Source organism: Serinus canaria, chromosome 25 (assembly GCF_022539315.1).
Source record: "Serinus canaria isolate serCan28SL12 chromosome 25, serCan2020, whole genome shotgun sequence".
NCBI lineage: Eukaryota > Metazoa > Chordata > Aves > Passeriformes > Fringillidae > Serinus > Serinus canaria.
In genome coordinates this window covers 8,461,506-8,484,850 of record NC_066338.1, presented here as the reverse complement: position 1 = coordinate 8,484,850, position 23,345 = coordinate 8,461,506, and the positions used below count along the sequence as shown (strand labels likewise).

The 23,345-nt window shown below is 51.8% G+C and overlaps 1 protein-coding gene, 1 long non-coding RNA gene and 1 pseudogene across 3 annotated transcripts; 2 read left to right on the top strand and 1 right to left on the bottom strand.

The window, feature by feature from the left end:
* The first annotated feature begins 5,639 nt into the window (after positions 1–5,639).
* Positions 5,640–9,013, top strand: LOC103824641 (zinc finger protein 239-like; annotated as a pseudogene).
* A 6,838-nt stretch (positions 9,014–15,851) lies between these two features.
* Positions 15,852–18,369, bottom strand: LOC108963632 (uncharacterized). 2 transcript variants are annotated; one of them, XR_001992344.3, is made up of 2 exons: positions 18,258–18,369; positions 15,852–17,897 (listed from the first exon to the last, which is right to left on the bottom strand). It is a non-coding gene; the product is annotated as an uncharacterized LOC108963632 (long non-coding RNA). The 2 variants fall into 2 exon arrangements; XR_001992345.3 differs by having other exon boundaries at positions 18,231–18,350.
* A 77-nt stretch (positions 18,370–18,446) lies between these two features.
* LOC127060502 (zinc finger protein 239-like) lies at positions 18,447–21,735 on the top strand. The gene is made up of 3 exons (XM_050984147.1): positions 18,447–18,594; positions 19,146–19,346; positions 19,528–21,735. Exons 2-3 carry the CDS (start codon positions 19,295–19,297, stop codon positions 20,358–20,360), a joined length of 885 nt encoding a protein of 294 aa, XP_050840104.1. The 5' UTR covers positions 18,447–18,594; positions 19,146–19,294; the 3' UTR covers positions 20,361–21,735.
* The last annotated feature ends 1,610 nt before the right edge of the window (positions 21,736–23,345 follow it).

The following is a 23,345-nucleotide window of genomic DNA, read 5'->3' as shown; positions in this document are numbered from 1 at the left end:
GTGGTGCAGCCCAGGGAGGGACATTGAGAGATACTGCAGGAGCAAGAGCTGAGACTTGAGACTGGGGCACGTTTGAACTGTGAGAGGATAAAGCCAAGGGGTTCCTTTATAGGGAATCCCTCCTGGGAGGCACCAGCTGGGGCTGTTTCTGGGTTACTGCACTGTGAACCAACTGCTTTATGGAATGAAACAGCTGAGACTGCCATGGGAAACCTGGGGTGGAACCAGTGAGGAAACCTGGTCTGACTGAGAGTGGGTGTTATGGGAGGGTCCTGCAGGTCCTGTCAGGGCACTTCAGCCACCACGGTGAAGGGGCTCTGATCCCAGCAGAGAAAGTCTCTGGCAGTGGGAGTATGATGACCAGAGAGTCTAATGAGGAAGACCTATTTCTCAGACCTCAAAGTTTCCTTAATACATGGACACTGCAGAGGAAGTTGTAGTCCACTGTTAAGCCCTACACTGCTTCACACCAACAGTGTCTTTTCTCATGTATCTTTTGTGAAGACAAAAGGGTTTGTTTTTGAAATTAGTTACACTTCAAATGATCTGTTTATTCATTAATAGCAAAATCACATAGAAGCAATTTCCACTTGGTGTGGTACTACAGAAACCTGAGCACCATCCTTACATTCAAGCTGGTGATGAATGGCCTGGCTGGAGAATGGCCAAGGCAGTTTAATACAAGTTTTAAAAAGGAAAAAGAAAAGCCCTCTAAACACAGAACTGAAGCTGAGCTCACTGCAGTAGTGAGTGAGCCCCCCCCCACCAAGACATTGAGACATTGTCTCCTCCTGCCATTTGTTGTAACTGGGTTCTCTCCTACAAGAGAGAAGAGTCACTTCTAGAGAAACTTAATCTTTGGCATGTGTTGTAAATGTGCCTTCATTAGATGTCACACTCTACAAATCTCGCCCCTTGTTTTTTCCATCTGAAAATTATAGAGCTGTTTATTGAGAAGGGGGTTTTTAATGCTGATCATGACACAGTGGGAGGTTTCAGCTCCCTTGGGCTACTCAAATTCTTCTCAGATGATCATTAAAATACTGGTTATCACCTGAGCATTGCTGGAGCACTTAACTTCTGAGTAACCACCTATTCCTTCTCCACCCTGACATGCTGGCTGCATTATCAGTTTATCTGATCCATTGTATACAGTAATAAATATCTTATAAATTCTCCAATCTGGATTAAATCCCTATTTAACAGTTCCATATCCCAAATAGTCCATAGAATGGAGGGAAACAAAGAAATACAGGATCACTGTTTCTACTGATTAGTGATTCATGAACAGGAGAGATTCATGAATTTCACAGGCCACTGTGTTTCAGCCATCCATGTCACCCTGTTATTTTTAAATATTTTCTAATTACAAGCTTCCAGCTATATCATGGTGCTCACCTGTGGGACACAAGTGAGTAAGATGCAGATTATGAAGGAAAATTCCTTCTCATCTCCAGCTATAGAAGTTTGATCTCAGAAGGAGAAATTATACATTTATGCAAATGCTCTAAAGCATTGTTACTGCTTAGAGTCCTGCAAACCATGGGCCTTTGCAAGGGTGTTACTTTCCAAAATATGTAGTCTGGGTTCTCCACATGCCTGGAAGGTGATGGCTGACACTGCTCTTCACTTCCCATTTCTTTCTTATTTGGAAGGAATGACCTCTGAAGTCCATCCCAAACAGATATTTGCCATCTACTGCTTAACACTTGTAGTATTTCTCAGTAAAAAAATACCTTGGGTAGTGCTGTGATTTAACCCCATCCAGCTTCAAAACCCCTCACAGTTGCTTGCTCACGCTTCCCCCAGCAGGACTGGGGAGAGAATTGGAAGGGTAAAAGCTGGAAAACTTGTTACTTGAGATTAAGACAGTTTAATACAGAAAGCAAAAACCATCACACAAGCAAATCAAAACAAATTATTCATTCACTGCTTCCCAAGGGCAGGCAGGTGCTCAGTGCCTCCAGGACAGCACAGCCCCATCCCATGGAATGGTGACTTGGGAAGATAAATGCCACCACTGCAAACGTCCCCCCCTTCCTCCCCCTTCCCCCTACTTCCTATCCTGAGTATGATGCCATAAGGTCTGGAATATCCCTTGGATCAGATGGGGTCACCTGTCTTGGCTGTGACCCCTCCCACCTTCCCATGCACCCCCACTCCGTCTCCACTGTGGCCATATAAGGGGCAGGAAAGGCCTCAGCTCTGGCCAAGCTCAGCAAGGACAAACCCATGTCTGTGTTCTCAGCCCTGTGTTCAGCACAACCCCAAACACAGCTCCACCACCACCCATGCAAAGGAAACTGAGCCACCCCAGCCAGAACCAGCACAGGTGCTCTGAGGTCTCCACATGACCTCGCCTTCTCTAGGCTGAACAGCCCCAGCTCTCTCAGCCTGTCTCCATAGAGAAGATGCTCCAATCCTCTTACCAACTTCATGATGTCCTCTTCACTTTCTCTGACAGCTCTAAAGCTTTCTCATGTTGGGGACACCAGACCTGTGCTCAGGATTCCAGGTAGGGTCTCACAAGGGCAGAGTAGAGGGGCAAAGTCACCTCTCTCGATCTGCTGGCCACAGTCCTTTGCATGCAGCCCAAGACTCAATTGGTTTCTGGGCTGGGAGTGCTCACTGCCAGCACCTGCTGACTTTTTGCATCTACCATCACCAGGAAGTCTTTCTCCACAGGACCACTCTTGATTGTTTCTCCATGCAGCCTGTTAGTGTGTTTGGGAGTGCCATGACTCTGGTGCAGGGCCTTGCACTTTGCTTTGTTGAACTTCATGAGGTTTTCATCAGCCCCACCTCTCAAGCCTGTCAAAGGCCCTCTGGACGGCCCACCCCTTCCCTCCAGTGTGTGCTGCACCACACAGCTCAGTGTCATCAGCAAACATGCTGCAGGTGCCTCAATCTCTCTGTCCACATCACCAACATAGATGCTGAATAGTATTGGCCCCAGTATGGACTCCACTCGTCACTATTCTCCACGTGGACAATGAGCCATTGACCACAACACTTTGCATGCAGCCATCCAGACAGTTCTTTATCAATCAAGTGCTCCATTCATCAAATCCATGTCTCTCCACTTTGGAGACAATGATGTTGTGAGGGACAGTGTCAAATGCTTTGCACAAGTTTAGACAGAAAACATCAGCTGCTCTGCCCCATCCACCAATGCTGTAGGCTGGCCATAGGTCACCAAATTTGTCAGGCATGATTTCTCCTTTGCAAAGCCACGTTGACTGTCACCAATCACCTCTTTGCTTTCCACTTCCTGGGAGCTGGGGCTGTACATGGTACTGGTGGTACTGGGAGCACATCCAGGTGTGGGTAAGTATTGCAATGTTGGGGGACACAAGACAGATGATGGACTTTGGACCTGGTTAACATAAGAGATTTGATAACAGGATGCCTTGGCAAAAGCAAATGGAACTTTGAAAATTAGACGTAGATAGCAAGAAGATTTAATTAGACAGGTTTATTGGAAAAAGAAAATCCTATTAAACTCTGCAAGCAAGAGATGTTGTTATACCCATGTTTGTATATGTGATTTCAACCTAATCATTGTAGAACACATTACTAGTCTCCCTAAAATAGTACATAAGTGCTTTTATCCCACAATAAAATTGGATTCGGATCACTGAGTCAGTCTCCCCGTCTCTCTCCATTGCTGACAGGTAAGGAGCTCTTAGGAGAGCTCAGATCCATGATGTGGGGAATGGGAGGGAGCTGGGACCTCAAACGGAGTTCAGGGGGCTTGAAGGTACTATGGAAAAGGCATAGGAGAAGGGTGGAAAAGAGGAAATGAGATGGTGTGAAGGGGGGGGTCTCATGACATCCTCCCTTACCTCTATGAACAGTTCCCTATGGTGCTCAGGGTGCAGCTGCAGTCAGATGGCAACAGGGGTGGGGGGATTAATGCTTGGGTTCATCACTCTTCCTCTACCTGCACAAGGTGAGCAGGGGGGGAATGAGGGGCATTCCTGGAGTGTCTCCTGTGCATGAGAACTGCCCCAGCTCTGAGGCTGACCACGGAACTGGGCTCCTAATTTTGATGGTGGGTTATGGAGATCGCTCTTACCTCCTCCTGAGCTCACCTCCCACAACTGAGTAAACCCGGGAATTGCTCCCACATGAAGGGTGCAAAGGACAGAAAGCTGTTGCCGGTCTTTTCCTCCCCTGGGCGGCCATCACCTGCACAGCAACAATGGGCCCAGGTGTTGTACTTCCCAAGAAAAGGCACTGACGTTCATTTCAGAAGCCCACCAGCAGAACTTGGTGCCACCCATCTGTGCAAAAAGCAGAGCCTGCAGTAACCACAGATAGCCCTCTCCACATTTCTGTCTCTCTTGCCATCCTGGTGCATCTCCCCATCCCTCTTTTTTTCTCACAATCCCATTTTCTGGCTCTTTCTCTACCTCCTTCTCTCCTACCTCCTGCTTTTCTCTTCTCTCTTTTCTTTCTGTCCTTCTGGGGCAGGCTAGGTAGGACCTGTGACATGAGGGGTGACCTGACCAATAGTTCCCAAAGAGATAGCAAGGGCCTTCCAGGGTACTTTCATTAGTGCCTATGTTGGGTTTGTGTGGCCAAGTTTTGGTGACAGGGGGGCCTACAGGGGTAGCTTTTGTGAGAAGCTGCCAGAAGCTTCCCTGTCCCTGTCCTGGAGCCAACACCAGCTGGCTCCAGGACACACCACTGCCAGGGTGGGTCAAACAGACATGGCAGTGACACCCCAGGGATAATGGATTCAAGAAGGAAAACGCTCTTGTGCAGGTGGAATTGAGTGCAGAGAAGAGCAGAGTGGGAACATGTGAAAGGAACAGCTCTGCAGACACCCAGGGCTGTGCAGGAGGGGCAGGAGCTGCTCCAGGTGCCAGAGCTGAGATTCTCCTGCAGCCCCTGGAGGAGCCTATGCTGGAAGAGGGGGATGCCCGAAAAGAAGGATGTTGAGCCCGTGGGAAGCCCGTGCTGGAGCAGCCTCCATGCAGGGCCCTGTGGATCCCTGGGCAGAGGAGCCCACACTGGAGCAGCTTTGCTGGAAGGACCTGAGGCCCTGTTGGGACCCATGCTGGGGCAGGGTAAGGACTCCCAACTTCTGTCCCTAAACAGCAGGAGGAGGAACGAGGTGCGATGAACCGACCATGACACTCATTCCCATCTCCCTGTGCTCTGGAGGGAGGAGGGAGAGCCCGGGAAGGAGGGAAGGGTCGGGGACGGTGATTATAGAATCCATTTTACTTTTCATTATCCTGTTATTTTGACAGGTAATTAATTCAATTCCTATCTCCACCAGTATGTTTTGTCCGTGAGTGCATTCCCTGGCCCAGCCGGCGATGCTGGGCCCGTCTCACCCAGCACACGGACGGTCCTCCTGGCTTCCAGGGCACTGCTGACTCAGATCCGCATGGGCAGCGACCAGGATCGCCAGGCCCCTTGCGGCAGCTGCTCTCCAGCTTCTGCTGTCCCAGTCTATACACACAGGTAGGATGCCTGGAAGAGGAGGAAGAAGAGGAGAAGGGATGAACAAGGAGAAGCGGGGGGAGGACGCATGAAGGACGACGAGGAAGAGTAAGGATTCACCAGAAAAAGATATAGCCGGAGGAGCAGGCGGGAAAGAGGAAGGGGAAAAGAGGCAGGAAAAGGAGGAGCCAAATGCCCACAGCTCGTTCTAAGTGCAGCACTCCCGTCTCGGGAGAATCGTTCCTCCCCTCCGCATCCCGCAGGTGACGGGGGAGGGGGAGCTCGCCGCAAATATCATGCGGGGTTCCTGGTCGAGTTTTTCTGGGAGCGGGATCTTGGGATCCTCCGGGAATCCAAAGCTAAGCCGGAAATGCCCCTTGCGAGGATAGGGGAGGGTCCCCAGGAGGTGGGTTTTTTCTGGAGTGGTCCCGGTGGCGGCTGGCCACAGAGCCCCGGCGGAGCCGCGGGATGCCGGGCTCCCGGGATGCGGGTTGGTGTTTCTGCTCAGGGCCCGCCGCCTCCATCGTTAGCCCGCCCGGTGCTGGCGGGGGGACGGGACACCGGTCCCTTCGAAAGAGCCGAGGTGAAGGGGAGCCCCGGAGAGAGGCCATACAGGAGCTGGGGGATCCCCAGCCGCCCCTGGAGGGGGCTCGAGCACGGAGAGGGAGAAGCCTGGAGAGGGGGTATCCTCGGGAGCCAGAAACGGAGCCCCCAGAGAGAGAGGACCGCCGGCAGCCAGGGGAGGGCGATGGGTTGGAGAGGGCTCCCCCAAGGAACGCCAAAGTAGGAAACCCGGGGCGGGGGGGGGAACTCTGGAACGCCCAGCATATTGAACCAGGTAGTGAGATGAGAAAACACCCACAGGACTTCCAAAATCCTTGGTATCCCTAAGCAGGGGGACCACGGTGGAGGGGGAGGGACATGACCCGCTGGACCCCCAGCAGCCCAGAGAAGAGTGACCACCAGAGCCTCAAAGTGAGGAGACCTCTGGGATTCTCGGGACCCTTGGCATCCTATAATGAGGATCCCCAATACACAGAGGAACCCCAGAAGCCTGGAGAAGGGGGACCATTGAAACACCAGAATGGAGAGACCAGAGAGGGGGACCTCCTGGGAGATTTTTCTCTGGCAGAATCTTGATATTTTGAAGTTTTTAGGGGGTGGATCTTGGTATTTTTATTGGTTTTTGGGCTAAATCTTGGCCTTTTGTAGTTTTTCAGGCTGAGTTTTCTATTTATTTTGTATTTTAGAGTGGGTTTTGGCTGAATCTTGGGGTTTGGGGGGCTGTGTCTTAGTGTTTTGGGGACTTTTATAGAGCCAAGATGCCCAGTGACTTCTAGAGATGGACTTGGGCAGGACAAATCTCCAATCCAGCACACTCACATATTGTTTTTTCTGCCAAAACCAGGATTTATCATTCTCTAACTTTGGCCAGATGGAGGAGGAGACTGCGAGGAAGAGGAAGATGCTCTGGGACACCCAGGCAGGTGAGGAGGAAATCATTGCCCCTTTCCTTCTCTCTGTTGTCTCATCTCCCAGCCCAGCATTGCCCCTGGCTGCAGGACAACCCCAGCTGTCCTGCTGGGTATGAATTTGGGGGGACGTCTTTCCCCTTCCCTCTGGCACAGAGGCAGATCTCCTTCCTCTCCTTTTTCCTTCTCCCTTCTCCTTGTTTCTCCCTCCCTTTTCTTCTGCTTTTTCCTTCCTCTCCTTGTTCCTTCTTCTTCCTTCTTTTCCTTGTTCCTTCTCTTTCCTGTCTCTCCTTCCTCCTTTTTCTTCATGCTCCTTCCTCTTCCTTTTCCTCATTTCTTCCTCTCCTCCTTCTTCCCCTTGTTTGTTCTTTCTTATCCTTCCTCCTCCTTTTTCATTCCTCCCCTTCTTCTTTCTTCTGCCTTCCTCACTTCCTTCCTCTCCCTGTTCCTGCTCTTTCTTCCTTCCTATCTCTCCTTGATCCCTCCTGTCCTTGTTCCTTTGACTCGCTCATTACTTCCTCCTTCCTCTCTTTTCCCTTTCTCTTCTTCTTCCCTCCTCCCCCAGGGAATGACCTGCACACAGAGACCAGGAAAGACAAATTACCTTGTCAGAACCTTGTGGAAGAGGCTGTTTTAAGCAGCTCCACTGCACAGGACATCTGCAAGGAGGAAAAGCCCTGGAGATCCCCCATGAGGCACGGCTTCAAACCCAGCCCAGAGAGCTCTGAGGTGGAAAGACCCACCCTGTGCCGGGAAGACAGCCAGAGCTCAGAGCTGGTGATCCATGAGCAGCTTCCTGATAGGGAGAAACCCTCCAAGTGCTTGGACTGTGGGAAGACCTTCAGCTGGAGCTCCCACTGATCCGCCACCAGAAGATCCACACTGGGCAACGGCCCTACACATGTGGGGAATGTGGGAAGAGCTTCAGCCAGAGCTCTGACCTGGTGGTCCACCAGCGCCTTCACACAGGGGAACGCCCCTATAAGTGCTTGGAATGTGGAAAGAGCTTCAGCAAGAGGTCCAACCTCACATATCACCAGTGCTTTCACACTGGGGAACGGCCACACATTTGCTTGGAATGTGGGAAGGGCTTTATCCAGAGCTCCCACCTCATCAGCCACCGCGCCTGCACACCGGGGAACGGCCATTTAACTGTTTGGAGTGTGGGAAGAGCTTCAACTGCAGCTTCAGCCTTGTCATCCACCAGCGCATCCACACTGGGGAGCGGCCCTACGAGTGCCATGAGTGTGGGAAGAGGTTTCAGACCAGCTCCGATCTCCTCATGCACCAGCAGATGCACACCGGAGAGAGGCCCTTCCACTGCACTGATTGTAGGAAGGGTTTCCTCCACTGCTCTGACCTGGTCAAGCACTGGAGCGTCCACACTGGGGAGAGGCCCTACAGGTGCTTGAAGTGTGGGAAGAGCTTCACCCAGAGTTCTGCTTTGGCCTCACACCAACGGACCCACTGGTAAGAGAAGCCCTACAAGTGCTCCAACTGTGGGAAGAGCATTGGAGGATCCATGCTGGGCAGAGCATGGGGGTGACCCATGTTCCTGGTGATCCACACTGGAAGACGTCTGGCTTGTGGTCTCCACATCCTTCTGGTTCTCCATAGGCACCTGGATGAACAGAGGGGCAAGAACATCCATTGGGACACAGACTGATGTTGGAAATTCATTGGGAAGAGTAGATTTGTTGACTTTAGACCCCAAAAAATCTCATCTGCTCCATCCAATAATTTCTTCCTCTGATATCAAGCAACACTGGATGATACTTAGGGTCATTTCCAACCTAAATAATTCCATGATTCTCATTCTCTTTGGCCCATGGGTGTCTTGCGCAGCCAAGTGGTGATGGACTGGGGCAAAGACCAAAATTTTGAACACAATGGGGTAGAGACCCCTCTAAAAAAGGCTCTTCCACCCGCCCAAGCCAACTCCATGGACACTCACATGATGCTGACATGTAGATCTTTTTATTTTGGCCTTGATTTTCTTTTGATTCCTGTTTATCCCTTAAAAACATCCAAGGTTGGGGTAAAAAAATTGAATAAACCTCTGAACTGGCAACATTTTACCGAAATTTTGGGGTTCTAGAGGATGCTTGGAGAAATATGGGAGAGTTTTCTCCATTGTTTTGCAGTCCAAATAGAAGAGGGATCAATCTGTTACATCAAAATTACTAAATCCCACTGAAAATGGCTAAATCCCAACCTAAAATACCTCAGTCCCAGCCCTTAATGACATGATTCCACCTCAAAATGGCTCAATTCCACCCCAAAAATTATGTGATCCCACAGCACCCTCAATACTCTCAGGAGGGGTGGGATGGAGTGTGACGGGGATTGGGAGAGGTGGGATGTGAATTGGGAAGGTTGGGATGATGTTTGGGGTGGACTGGGATGTGGATTGGGAGAAGTGGGATGGAGTTTGGAAGTGAGGAATGGGGTTTGGGAGAGGTGGGATGGCATGGAGGAAATAGGGCTTGGAAAGGGGATCTTCATATCTAGGAGGGGTGGGATTGGGATTGGGAGTGGTGGGATGCAGGTTAGGGGCTGGAATGAATTTTGGGAGAGGTAGGAAGGGATCTGGAATAAGATAGCAAAAGATAGGGGATGTTAAGGATGAGGGGACCATGTCCCCGAGGGTGTCTCAGGGTATCCCCCAAATCTGTGGAGGTTTTGGGGTATCTGCCATTCCTGAAGAGATTTTGGGATATTCCCCAATCCTGAGGGGATTTTTGGTTACTCCTCTTCCTGAGTGAGTTTTTGGTGTACCCAGAATCCTGAGTGGGGGGTGGTGGGAGAGGGGGGGAGACATGTGGCTCTTGGAAAAGGGGCTCCACAGGGAGCTGTTCAGGGAGCCCATTTTGGGGAGGACCCTGTTGCTTTCTGCTAGTTTTGAGGTGTTATGAATGGCTTTTGGGAATATATTGCTCATTTTCAGGGGCTGAGGTGACTCTCTGCTATTCTCGGGGGCTGCAGTGATGCCCCTTCATTATGGGAGGATGAGGTGATCCCATTTTGGAGAGGATCTTGCTGTTTCCTGACAGTTTTCAGGGTTATAAATGGCCTTGCCTTCGTTTTGAGAGGTTGGGGTGACCCCATGGTTCCTCTGGTGGCTGAGGGGTTATAACCGGCTCGTGGGGGTCCCCCGATTGCAGGGCACCCCCTGGAGCAGAGGGTGTCCCCTTGCTGCAGCCCCGGCCCTGCGGCAGCGCTCAGCCAACAATGACTCCCCCGTGTCCAGGGGGACCCCCATTGCCCAGCGCTCCCACCCACAGCCCCCCTCGGCCCCAGTGCCCCCCGCCAGGGCAATTTGGGGAGGGGAGAGGTGGGGGCGCCCAGGCCGGGCCCGTCCGCGCTGTCCCCGCAGGGCCCGGGCATGGCCCATGCTCCGTACTGGTCCCGTCTGGGGCTGGGGCTGCCGGGGCACTTTGGGGACCCCCCCTGCACAGGGCGGCTGTGCCTGAGGCTGGCGGCACCACCCAGCGCTGGGGATCGGACAGCTGGGGACAGCTGGGACTGCACTGGGGACAGCTGGGGCCGCACTGGGGTCAGCTGGGGCCGCACTGGGGATAGCTGGGACCGCACTGGGGACAGCTGGGACTGCATTGGGAACAGCTGGGACTGCACTGGGGACAACTGGGACTGCACTGGGGGCACTGGTGGCGCTGGCAGAACCCCCGGCTGCGGTCGCGGAGCGCTCAGGGGAACGGAGCGGGGGTGGAAGGGGGGAAAGCGGGGAGGGGGACGATGGGAAACAGTGAGGACCGGACGGGAAAAGGGTGGGGTAGGACCTCCCCACACCCAGAGCGGGGTATGGTGGGCTGGGGATCTGAGGGTGATGGGAAAGAGGTGGAAAGTTTGGTCTGGGACCCATAAACGAAGTGGGAGGGATATGGAATCCACAGAAGTCAGTGAAAGGGGCACATCAAACCCCCAAATTTAGTGGGAGTAGGTGGCAGCCCCCAACCAAGTTCTGGGGAAACCTGGAGATGAGAGGTATGATGAGAAGGGAGTGTGAGAGGGTGGAGAAGAAAATCTTTTGACTTCCAAACTGAGTGTGAAGGAGCTGAGGTCCCAGTACCCAGCGGGGGGGGGAGGTTGGGAACACCCTGAACCTAAACTGTAGGGGGAGCCGGGGATCCAAGGGACGATGGGATAGAATGGGAGAATGAGGAAAATTGGGGGGGTGGGACAGTGGGCAGGGACATCCCAGGGGAGTCCTGTACCTGGATGCTCTGCCTGAATGGGGTCAAACAACTCGAACGATGCCCTGTTTGCAAACATGCCAGCGGTAAATGACGGAGGAGGTTTCCACTGTTTTTGGCATTGAATGACAGTGAGATAAGATACAGGAGATCTGTTAAAATACCAGGATAAAGGAACAACCAAGTGATAACTTATCCAAAGCTGCTGAGCTGGCACAGACTGACAGTGCAGGCCTTCAGACTGTTACAGCCCCATCCCACATTTTAACTGCAGAGTTTCTTGACATATCCAGTACGTACGGGGAGAGGGATGTGGAGATTCTTCCGTGGAATAAGGATACCCCTCAAGGACCGGAGCTCCCAGTGCTGTGCGAGGCAGGGAGGTGCCAGCACTTGTTTGGAGCTGGGGATTGTGTGCGGGGCTGGGGCTGGATAACAAGAAAATGTCATGGAAACAGGAACTAAACTCTTTAACTCTGTAATTTCGCTATTAGAAAGCAGCTTTATTTCAGTGCTAGGTGTGTGCAGGGTATGACTCCCCCTATCACACACATTCAGCTATATCTCATATTTGTTTGTATTGATATAACTAATATGTATTAATACATTTCCCAAACTCATACATATATGCTAAACATTCCCCTCAAATTATTTTACATATTTAAATCACTTCTTGGAACTCATTTATATTAGAGTTGGGGTCATTTAAGGGTCTCTGGTGGTCACTTGGGGAATATCCCATTCCTCAAATTATACCTGTTCACCACAGGTCTCAAAAAAAGAGCTGCTGCTTGAATACATCCCAGCTCTGCATATGGATCATCAGGTCTCTGCACAATGTGGCTCACTGTGGAGTCATCCAGTGTGTGTCCTCCAATGGGTAAGGCAGTTGGACCAATAACCAAAGTTCTTCCCCCCTGCCCCCTGCTGGGGCACTCACAAGGGCTTCCTTTATCGATGGGTGCAGTGTGAAGTTAAGGCAGAGCTGCAGAAACTCCTCCCATACTCCCAAAACTCAGGGTTTCACCCAGCTGTGAATGTCTTGGTGGGTGATGAGATTGGAACTATAGTTGAAGCTCTTCCTACAGCTGGTACAGCGTAAGGGCCTCTACTCTGTGTGCATCCCCTGTGCATCATGCCTGAAGAGATCTGAGCTATTCTGAAACCTCTTCCCACACTCGGGACACTCTTAAGGCTGTTCCCCAGTGTGGATCTTCTGGTGGCAGATCAGGTAGGAGGTGATGCTAAGGCTCTTCCTGTAAGAGCCGAAATGAGGGATGAAGGACTCCAGGCGGTTCTCCAAAATGCATTTTGTTCCATCCAGGATGTTTCAGCAGTCCAGGGTCGTGGGTGACAGAGCTTGTGCCTACAGCTGTCAGCTCCAGCTGCAGGCAGGCCTGAAGACCCTTTGGTTTTGGTTACATTGCATTATATACTTTTCTTTGCTTGAAATCTTAATACAGTAGAACCAATCTATACCTGAACTATTGTCTATAGCCTATCATAACTACTATAATTACCATATTCATGTTAATATTCTTCAATAACTAAAAGTCAGTACATTACAGTTTAAGCTAGAAGTTGTTTTTCAGTTGTCGTGGTTGGAGAGGAAATGAGTTTTTGGGATGGTGTGGTAGACCAATGGGTGTTCAGATTTTAATATTGGCACCTGGTTTGTCCACTGAGGGCATGGATACGCCTTGGAGAACACAGGGGGTTAAAAGCTATGAACTGGCAGGGGAAAGGCTCTTTGGGTTCCGGTCCTGGAAGAGAGCAGACCTTCCCATGCGGCTGGAGGGAGGTAGGCCAGGCCTGGGCCGAAGGGTGGAGGAGCACTGTGAGGCTTCAGGCAGCCATCCCCCCCTGCCGGAGGGAGAGAGAGAGAGCGGCCTGTGCCTGTGATAGTGTAATAGCGCGGCTGGTGTGAAGGAGAAGGGGGGGGGTGCCCAGCAGGGCAGCCAGGCGTGGGAGTTCATGAACCGAACCAGCAGAGCCTGCGACTTTTAACCCTTCTTGGAATGATGGAAACCTTGCAAATGCTGATTCCTCCTGGAGTTGAGGAGATAGAGTGGGATAGCAGGAAACGGGCAAGTGAAAGACATTGAGAGAAGCTGAGAAGAATCCTAGGTGGGAGGAGATGATGGAGTGGCCTTTGGCTGGACTTTTCTTGTATAGCCATGGCAGAACTCTTGAGTTCCTGTGACACAGAGACTGCATTCTAGGGGGAGGCAATGGCTCAGAGCCAGGAGAGTGCAGTGATGTGAAAGTGTGTGAACAGAGATGATGGGTGAGGAGGGTGGTGGTGGTGCCCTCTGTCTTTGAAGAAGAGGAAGATGATCTCTGTTCAAGAGACCCCTCAGCCCCAGGGGGTGGAATTTGGGGGGGACAGGTGTCCCAAAAGGAGAGGGACTGTGCTCTTTTTGGAACTGGACAAAGCATCCTTAAAGGGAAAAACCCTAGAAGCAGATCTGGTCCATGTGCAGTGGTGAGAGCACTGGACATGGAAGGAAGAAGACACCATGGCAGATGGCAAATGTTCTCCGGGTGGTGCCACATGTGACATGGAAACACGAGAAGTTTTGTCTGTTTCCTGGAGAAGTCTGTGGTGCAAGAGGGACTCCTCTCTTCTCGAGGAATTGAGAATTGATTATCTGAAGGGTGGTGATGGACTGAGAGTGGGTCATCTAAGGGGTGCTAACGGAATTGGAAATTTGGTGAGGAGAGGAGGAGGAAATTTGGAAGGTTTTCATCCTGTGTTCTGTGTGTTTCTTTTGTAGTTTTAGGTTAATAAAGCTTTTTTCTTTCATTCTTAAGTTGTAGCCTGCTCTGCTCTGTCTCTGATCACATCTCACAGTAGATACCAGGGAAGAGGTATTCTCATGGGGGCACTGGCATTGTGCCAAACTCAAACCATGACATCAGTTTTCTTGTAGTGGAAAATTCTGAGACCTCTTTTCTACTTGTCACATCAGCAGGCTTGTTTGCCTGTGCTATCTTTCTGCTTGGTAAAAACATCTCTTTGTTTGAGGTGGGTTTATCCTTTGCTCTAAGTCATAAAACCCCTTCTAACTAACACACCCTTTGCCTCCTTGGTTATCCAGTAAGACTAGCTCAGTAATTCTTTTCTTTTATATCAAAACTTGCTTCCATCTCTATTCCTTCATCTGACTCTATATTTAAAAATCTTTCTACCAAGCACACATATCTGTGAGACTTTGTTGTCAAACTTTCATCCTTCCCCACATCTTCCCACATTCCTGACACTTGTAGGGCGATTCCCCAGTGGGCAGGCACTGGTGGGGGATGAAGCTGGAGACATCAGTGAAATTCTTCCCACATTCCTCACACTGGGTGGTTATCCTGTGTGAAACCTCTGGTAGCGAGTCAGGCAAGAGCTCCATCTAAAGCTCTTCCTGCATTCCCCACTGCTGTAGGACTGCTCCCAAGTGCCCGGATTTGGTGGGTGCTAAGGCTGGAACTCCAGCTGAAGCTCTTCCCACATTCCAAGCACTTGTATGGCTTCTCCCCAGTGTGCAGGTGCTGGAGGATGATGAGCTTGGAGTTTCAACTCAAGCTCTTCTGTACTCATGGCATTTGTAGGGCTTCCCTTACTGGTGGGTCTGTTGGTGTCTCATCAAGGCAAAGCTCTGGCTGAATCTTTTCCTACATTCATACTCATAGGGCCTCTCCCTGGTGTGTGCCTCCTCATGAGATATTCCAAAACCTCTTCCACACTCAGGATACTCATAAGGCTTCTCCCTGCTGTGGAAGTGCCAGTGGATGACCAGGTGGGACTGTGGACAACGCTCTTTCTGCAGTCAGGGCACTTGAAGGGCCATTCCACCATATGCAGGTGCTGGTGGGTGAGGAGCTCGGAGCTCTGGCTGAAAGTCTTCCCACATTGCCCACATTGCAGGGACATTCCCCGGTGTGCAGCTGCTGGTGGGAGGCCAAGGTGGAGACAATACTGAAGGTCTTCCCACATTCACCACATGGGTAGGGCCATTTGCAGAATGGATGGGTGGATGAGGTGGGAGCTCCAGCTGAAGATCAGGTCAGAGCTCTGGCTGAAGCTCTGGCCGCCTTCCTGGCACAGGGAGGGTCTTTCCTACTCAAAGCTCCTGGGCTGGATTTGCATGCAGCCCCTCCTCATGTGGGATCTCCAGGGCTTTTCCTCCCCATTGGATACCTGAGCCATGAAGCTGCTCAAAATGGCCTCTTCCACAAGGTTCTGCTGTGGGAATTTGTCCCCTTTGGTCACCATCCACAGCTAGTTGTCTGGGGAAGGAAGGAAGAAGGAGAGGAAAGAACAAATAGAAGGAAGAAAGAGAGGATGGAAAAAAGAGAAAGAAAAGAAAAAGATAAAAAAAGAAGAAAAAGAAAATAGAGAAATGAGCAAGGAGGAGGAAGTAGGACAAAGAGAGGAAGGAACGTAAAAAAAGTGAGAAGTAGGAGAGGAAGACAGAAGAGAAGAAAAAAGGAGAAAGGAGGAGGAGAAAAAGGAACAAAGAGATGGAAGAAACTTGAAGGAACAGGAGAAAGAAGAGAAGGGAAGGAGAGGAAGGAAGTAAGAAGGAAAAAGCAGAAGGATTTTGTTCCTGAGAGCTTTAAGAATAAACCCCCAAGTAGTAGGTTGTTTTGTGGTATCCCCCAGTCTTGAGTGGAATCTTAGGTATACCCGGTTCCAGATGTGAAAAACACCAATCACTTGTTTTTTAAATTTTTAAATATTTAATAGTAATAAAATAGTTATAAAAATAGTAATACAATTAGAGTAATAATAATTTAGACCATTTGAATTAAGACACAATGAGACAATAAAAACAAAGAGTTACGGACATCCAGGTACCTTTTCTGGGCAGCACAAGCCCCAAAAAGGACACCTGTTAACAAAGGATTAACCCTTAAAAACAACAGCCTGTTGCATATTCATACACTTCATACATGATGCATAAATTCCATTCAAACAAAGGATTTGGCCTGGTCATCGTCAGCTTCTTCCTCCTAATCCTAACAGCGCCTTCGAGGCGGGAAGAAGTTTGTTTCTTCTGATAAGGGAGCAATAAATTCTTTTTCTCTGAAAGATTTAGGTGTCCTGTGGCTGCTATCTCGCTGCAAGTCCTTTCTTTAAAAAAAAAAAGTATCCTACATAGCATAGTTTCTATTTAACAATTTTTATAACCTAAAACTATATTTAACACACTACTGAAGAGAATTAATACAGTGTTACTTTCTAACACAACACATATAATATTCATTTCAATATTTGCGAAAAGCCAATCATAAAATACGCATTTTTCACACAGAGGTGAACACGGTTCTGACACTTGGAGTGGGGCCCCTTGGAGAGCCCATTTTGGGGAGGACTGTGCTGCTTTCCACGAATTTTGGAGATATTAAACAGGTTTTGGGGGCTTCCCCTAGGATGGGAGTTCGCGGAGGGGGCAGGTGAGGGAAAAAAAACAGAAAAGGGTAAAGATAAAGAGGAATATGGAAAACCCCACTGTTGAGTCACAAGGGTCAGAGTAGACACCTGTGCAGAACTGAGCCTGGATTTCAACAGTTTATGCTTAAAGGCCAAATAGCACTTAACTTAAACTTAACATAACTTAATTGAAATTTAATCAGTAACTTCACACAGAATTTATTACACCACAACAGGAACATATCTGACTTATTTTAAGTACTGACATATTTTAATCTGACATATTTTAAGTACTTCTGACTCCAGGAGAGCAGCACTCCCAGGACATTTGCTACGGCATATGCATCATCACACACGTATGGACAGAAGCAGTCTGTACAAGGTCCCTGAGGGAAATTCCCCTGGAATCCAGTGGATTCACAGAGGCCCCAGCACAGGGAGGTCGCTGTCGCAGCTGCTGCAGCCCAGGAGAGTTCCAAGGGTGTAACGTGGAGTCGGTGGTCAGAGACAGAGACACACTTTGGAGTCGCAAGTGGCAATAATAGAGAGAGCTTTATTGTTTGAACCCAGCTTTATAGAGGGCGTTTGAAAATGCCCCAGTCTAAACTGCTCATTGGTCTGATCCTAACACCTCTCAGTTCTCTGACCAGTGAGATGCTTAGGGTGGAATGTGACTGGGTGAAACTGCCCAGCTTGTACTGTAACTCAAGGGTCTCACTCAGGGCTGCTGTTTATAGGGCCCAAGGGATGGGCTTTAGTCACAGACATTTTCCATCCTGGCCCAAGCTCAGGCCGGTGACTTTCTGGGAAAGGTTGAGAACTAAAATATTATCCCATTTGGGATGTTATTCAGGGAAAAAAAAAAAGTTTCTAAGGCTGTTGGAGATTCTTGGACAGCAGCAGTCCCTGGAACAGCCAGTGTTGGTGATAAACTCAAGAGGAGCTGAGCCCAGGGGCTGCTTGTCAAGGCCAAGGCCTACACAAGTATTTCTCAGATCATGGTGTGGCCTGACAGGAGGGGGGGCTGGGGAGAGATTTTCCCGAGTGTGTCCACTGATGTTTCATGAGATCTGAGAGGCTTTGAACCCTTTTACCACATTCCTCACACTTGTAAGGCTATTCCTTACCAGTGTGCCAGTGCTGGTGGGTGATGAATGCAGATGGAAGAAGAGAATTTCCAGAGCCCGGAGATGGCTGAGAGGTAGACAGGAATCAGCACAGGATGATGCAAGGCGGCTTTCCAACTGAGTGCCCGGTCTGTTCCTGTCCAGCTCCGCTCTGGAATGCCGTTCTGGAAGTGGCAGTTGGCCTTTCCGCTGGAACACTCCTCTGTGGGCAGGGACAGAGGTCATGGTGTGCCCCCCGCCACAGCAGCTCCCAGCACCCCACAGCCGGTTGGGAGCTCAGGAGGCCATGCCGGAACCCCCTTTCCCACTTCTCTCTGCCCCACCGGCTGCTGGGCGGGGAGAACCCCCCAAAAGCCCCCCAGAGATGATCCGCTTCCCCCTGAGCCGCAGGGAACCCCTCCAAGGAGCTATGAGGGGACCCCCTTCGGGAACCACCTTCCCGCTGCGCCACTCCCCTTCATCTTCCGTCTCCCACTCCTTTCCCATCGTCCCTCCAAATCCCAGCTCCCCCCATCTCGGTTCGGGGCTGACCCACCTCCTCTAACATCATCTCCCTTCTTACCGGGTCCCGTCCCGTCCCCCCAGAGACCCCGGCCCGCAGGCGGAGCGGGGGACGCTGACGGCTGCGCAAGGGGAGAGGAAGAGGAAGGGGAGGAGCAGGAGCCGGAATAGGAGGAGAAGCTGAAAGACGGCGAGGAAGAGGGGTGTTTATTCTTGTTCTTGCTTGCAGTTTATGTACCAGGGCCAGCTTCTGTAGCTGTCTGATCTTCTGCAAAGGAGAAGAAGAAAAAGCAGCAGAAAGCGGAGGAGGAAGAAGAGGGGGAAATTCGCGTGTCCACCGCGCGCTGTGTCCGCAGCCCTCCCGGCCTGTGGAGCATCTGCCCCGCCGCATCCCGCAGGTACCGGGGAGGGAGAACCCCAGATAGCTTGGGCGTCCCCGGGAGGTGTTTTGTTCCGGGGGATCCCGGCTGTGTCTATCGGCAGAGGCCGGGGGAGGATGCGGGGTCTCGCACGCCAACTGGAGATCGCCCGGCGGGGGCAGGGGACACGGGCTCTGGCTGTCCCTGGCGTGGGAGACCAGAGAGGGGAGATACGTGTTTGGAATAGCCCCGGCAGACTAGAAAGGAGGAAGTACAGAGTTAACGGGGAGGGCAGGATTCCGTCGACCCTGAAACGGGGGACTTGGGAGGGGGGACGTGCCCAGCATCCTGGAGTGGAGCGAGCCTGAAGAGTGGGAACCCTGGGACCACCAGAAGCCGAAACAGAGAGTCAGAGGAGAAGGGATCCCTAGGACCTCTAAAACTTCCAGCAACCCTATAAGCAGGACCCAGGAGAGGGAAGACCTCAAGGACCCCAAAGTGGAGAGACCAGAGGTGGGAATCTTGGAGGACTCCTGTGCTGAATCTTAATATTTTGGAGGGGGTTTTTTTTCTGCATCATGGTGTTTCAGAGATTTTCATGGACACAAGATACCACAAGATACCTACAAGATACCAGGACTTCTAGAGATGGACTTGGGCAGGAGGAACCTCCAACTCAGCACACTCACACAGTGTTTTCCCCCAAAACCAGGATTTGTCATTCCTAAGGCTTGGCTGAATGGAGGAGGAGGCTGCAAGGAAGAGGAAGATGCTCCAGGACAGCCAGGCAGGTGAGGAGAAAGTCACTTCCCATTTCCCCCTCATTTCTGCTCCGTCTCCCAGCCCACCATGGCCCCCAGCTGCAGGACAACCCTGCTGCCCGTCCTGCCTGGCACAGGTAGAGGGGATCTCCTTCCCCTTCCTTCTGGCACGGAGGCAAATCCCATCCTCTCCTTGTCCTTCCTCCCCCAGGCTATGAGCTAAAGACAGAGATCAAGGAAGAGAAATCCCCCTGGCAGAACATTGCGGAAGAGGCCATTTTGAGCACCTCCACAGCGCAGGAAGCCAATGGGGAAGAGAAGCCCCAGAGATCCCACACCAGGAGGGACTGCAAACCCAGCCCAGGGTGCTCCAAGGAGGACAGAGACCCCCTGTGCCAGGAAGGCGGCCAGAGCTTCAGCTGGAGCTCAGAGCTGGTGAAGAATACTCAGGTGGGGGACAAGTCCCACAAATGCTTGGAATGTGGGAAGAGCTTCAGCCGGAGCTTCCACCTCCTCCGCCACCAGATGATCCACACAGGGGAACGTCCCTATGAATGCCTGGAATGTGGGAAGAGCTTCGGCCGGAGCTCCTGTCTGATCCGCCATCAGGTAATTCACACAGGGGAACGGCCCTACCAGTGCAAGGAATGTGGGAAAAGCTTCAATGACCGCTCCAACCTCCTCACCCACCAGCGCCTGCACTCCAAGGAACGGCCCTTTGAGTGTGGGGAGTGTGGGAAGAGCTTCAGCACCAGATCTGACCTGATCCAGCACCAGAAGATCCACAGTGGAGAACGGCCCTACGAGTGTTCTGAGTGTGGGAAGAGATTTCGGACCAGCTCCCATCTCCTCCTGCATCAGCGGATTCACACGGATGAGCGGCCCTTCCGCTGCCCCGACTGCAGGAAGGGCTTCAAACGTAACTCCCATCTCACCCTGCACCGGCGCATCCACACCAGGGAGAGGCCCTACGAGTGTGGGGAGTGTGGGAAGAGCTTCTCCAGCAGCTCTGGCTTGACCCAGCACCAACGGTCACACCAGTAAGGGAAGCCCTGCTGTGGAGGCCCAGGAGCCCACCATTGGAGCTGTAATACCTCAGCCCTGGAAGGCCAAAGGTGACAAGGGTCAGAGAGAGACTCCCTCTGAATACAGTGGTCTCACCCATGGGCATTTCCAGGCTCGTGTTAATGCTACAGGCTTTATTGATATCACTCAGTTTAACTGCCCTTTGTTCCTTATAGGTACTCCCCCTAGAATGTTCTCCCCTCTCTTGTCCCCTGTTGGTCCCGGTTTACTGTGATGCTCTGCCCCTGTTACTTCACTGGTTCCTCAGTTGGCTGCCCCTGCTCTGCAACACTTGTGCTCAGTTCCCATTGGCCCTTGACCCTCGGATCTGCCTCTTTTCCCCCCCTATATAAAACTCTGTCCTCAGCTGTCTGTCCCTAGACCCTCTTCATTGCAATAAACCAGGTTTGGAGGTCCACACAAAGACCTGTCTCTAGCCTTGTTCATCAGCAGTTTAAGCAAGCCTGCTCTGGGCTCTGGGAGTGCAGGTTGTTCACAGAGGCTCATTGTGGATGCCCCACAACACCCTGTGAGTGCCCTGACTGTGGGAAGAGCTTCATCTGCTGCTCCAACTTCATCACCCATCACAGGACCCACACTGGATGATTCACAGTGACCCTCACTGGGCTGAAACCTGGTGATCCATGTTCCAGGTGGCCCGTATACTGGGTTTGTGTGGCCAGGTTTTGGAAGTAGGGGGCTACAGGGGTGGCTTTTGTGAGAAGCTGCCAGAAATTTCCCAATGTCCAGCAAAGCCAGCTTCTGGGTGGACTCACAATTCACCAACACCAAGCCCCCAGTGACACCGCAGGGATAATGGATTCAAGAAGGAAAAAGTTCTTGTGCAGGTGGAATTGAGTGCAGAGAAGAGCAGAGTGGGAACACGTGAAAGGAAACAGCTCTGCAGACACCCAGGGCTGTGCAGGAGGGGCAGGAGCTGCTCCAGGTGCCAGAGCTGAGATTCTCCTGCAGCCCCTGGAGGAGCCTATGCTGGAAGAGGGGGATGCCCGAAAAGAAGGATGAGCCCGTGGGAAGCCCATGCTGGAGCAGCCTCCATGCAGGGCCCTGTGGATCCCTGGGCAGAGGAGCCCACACTGGAGCAGCTTTGCTGGAAGGACCTGAGGCCCTGTGGGGACCCATGCTGGGGCAGGGTAAGGACTCCCAACTTCTGTCCCTAAACAGCAGGAGGAGGAACGAGCTGACCGTGACACCCATTCCCATCTCCCTGTGCTGTTGGAGGGAAGAGGGAGAGCTCAGGAAATGAGGAAGGCTGGGGGAAGGGTTTTAAGTTTTATTTTCCTTGTCATTATCCTGCTCTGATTTGGTTGGTAATAAATTGAGGTCCTATCCCCAGGGTGAGTGTTTTGCCTGTGACAGTGTTTGGGGAACAATCCCTCCTGGTCCTTATCTCAGTTCCTGGGCCTTTCCTTTTATTTTCTCTCCCCTGTTCAGGTGCAGAGGGCCGGGACAAAGCAGTTTTGGATGCACCTTGCATCCAGTCAGGGTCGACCCACCAGAGGGGGTTAGTAGTGGCCTGTGAGGGTCCCCAGACATCCCCCCTGGAGGAGGGTGTCCCCCCTTGCTGCAGCCCCAGCCCTCAGGCCGTGCTCAGCCGAGCAGAGCACTTGATGCTGGTGACTCGGCAGTGTCCAGACAGCCCCCAGCGCTCAGCCTGGACTTCAGCTGTGATCCCCCACCTCCAGCGCTCCCCGCCAGGGGAATTTGGGCAGGGAACACGTGGAGGGCACCAGAGGCAGCCCCCAAGCTGTCCTAGAGGGGGTGGCTGAGGTGGGGGCCCGGCCCTGCCCTGCCCGGGCACGGCTGATGCCCCCCACACTCCCAACTGCTCCGGACTGGTGCTCCCAGCGCAGCGCGGCTGCCTCGGTGCTGCAGCCCCTGCCCGGCGCTGGTCATGGGGCGAGGGGCGGCAGCCGGGGCCGGACTGGTGGCACTGGTGGTGCTGGGAGCCCCCCCAGCTCTGGGTTGAGCAGGGAGGCGGGGGAGGGAACTGAAAGGTGTTTGAGAGGACACGTAAGGGAAGGTGGGACAGTGGGAAAAGGGTTCCCAGTGGGAGACCTTTCTCGTCCCCCATCACTTGAACTCTGGAGCGATTTCCTGGGGCTCTGGGGGGGTGAGATCCACACAAGGAGGGGCCCCAGTCCCCCTGTCCTTCCCTCAGGAGCAAATGGGGGACTCCCCCTCATAGAGCAGCTGATGCTGCAGCAGCCATGTGGCAGAGTGGGAGCTGGAAAGGGGGGTCCAGAGTGGCCCCCTGAGCTTCCAGCCTGGTGTAGGTTGGTGGAGATAGGGGGGGTGCATCCCCCAACTTGCCTCCTTGCCCACACAGTGGTGTTCCTGTGGATGGCAAAAGTCCATGTCACTTCCTGAATGGCTCTGAGTGGGTGAGGTTCATGGACAAGAACATCTATAACCTAAAGCAGCTCCAGCACTTCAACAGTGGTTTGGGCACTTTGACGGGATACCCCATATGGGAACACCCAGGCCCAGTACTGGAACACCCAACTGGAATTACTGGAGAAGAGATGGGCTCAGGTACTGCTGTACAGGGACACATACTGTTTGTACACCCCATACACCTGGCATGAGCAGGCCTATTTTTGAGGATAACAACTCCAAATCTCCACAAAAATCCCCAAATCCTCCTGATTATTCCTCTAAATCCCAAATTCTCCTTGAAATCAAACTGAAATAGTTGGGGTTTGAAGATCTTTGTTTAATTACTTTATTTTAGCCCCAATTTCATCTGTTTGTAAGAGATTAAAATGGCTCAAAAGAAAACAAAGGCCCAAATAGAAGGATTTACATGTTGGTGTCATGTGAGTATCTCTGTAGCTGGATTGTTTGGGTGGGAAGAGCCCTTTTTGAAGCCTTTGATTTGAATAGTTTGGTCTTTGCACCAATCCATCACCACTTGTCTATGGAAGATGCCTGTGGACCATAGAG

Bases quoted from the DNA above. Each gene is read 5' to 3' on its own strand.
- LOC127060502 (XM_050984147.1), top strand. From the start codon at position 19,295: ATGGAGGAGGAGGCTGCAAGGAAGAGGAAGATGCTCCAGGACAGCCAG. The intron at 19,347-19,527 runs GTGAGGAGAAAG...TTCCTCCCCCAG, and splicing joins GCTCCAGGACAGCCAGGCAG to GCTATGAGCTAAAGACAGAG.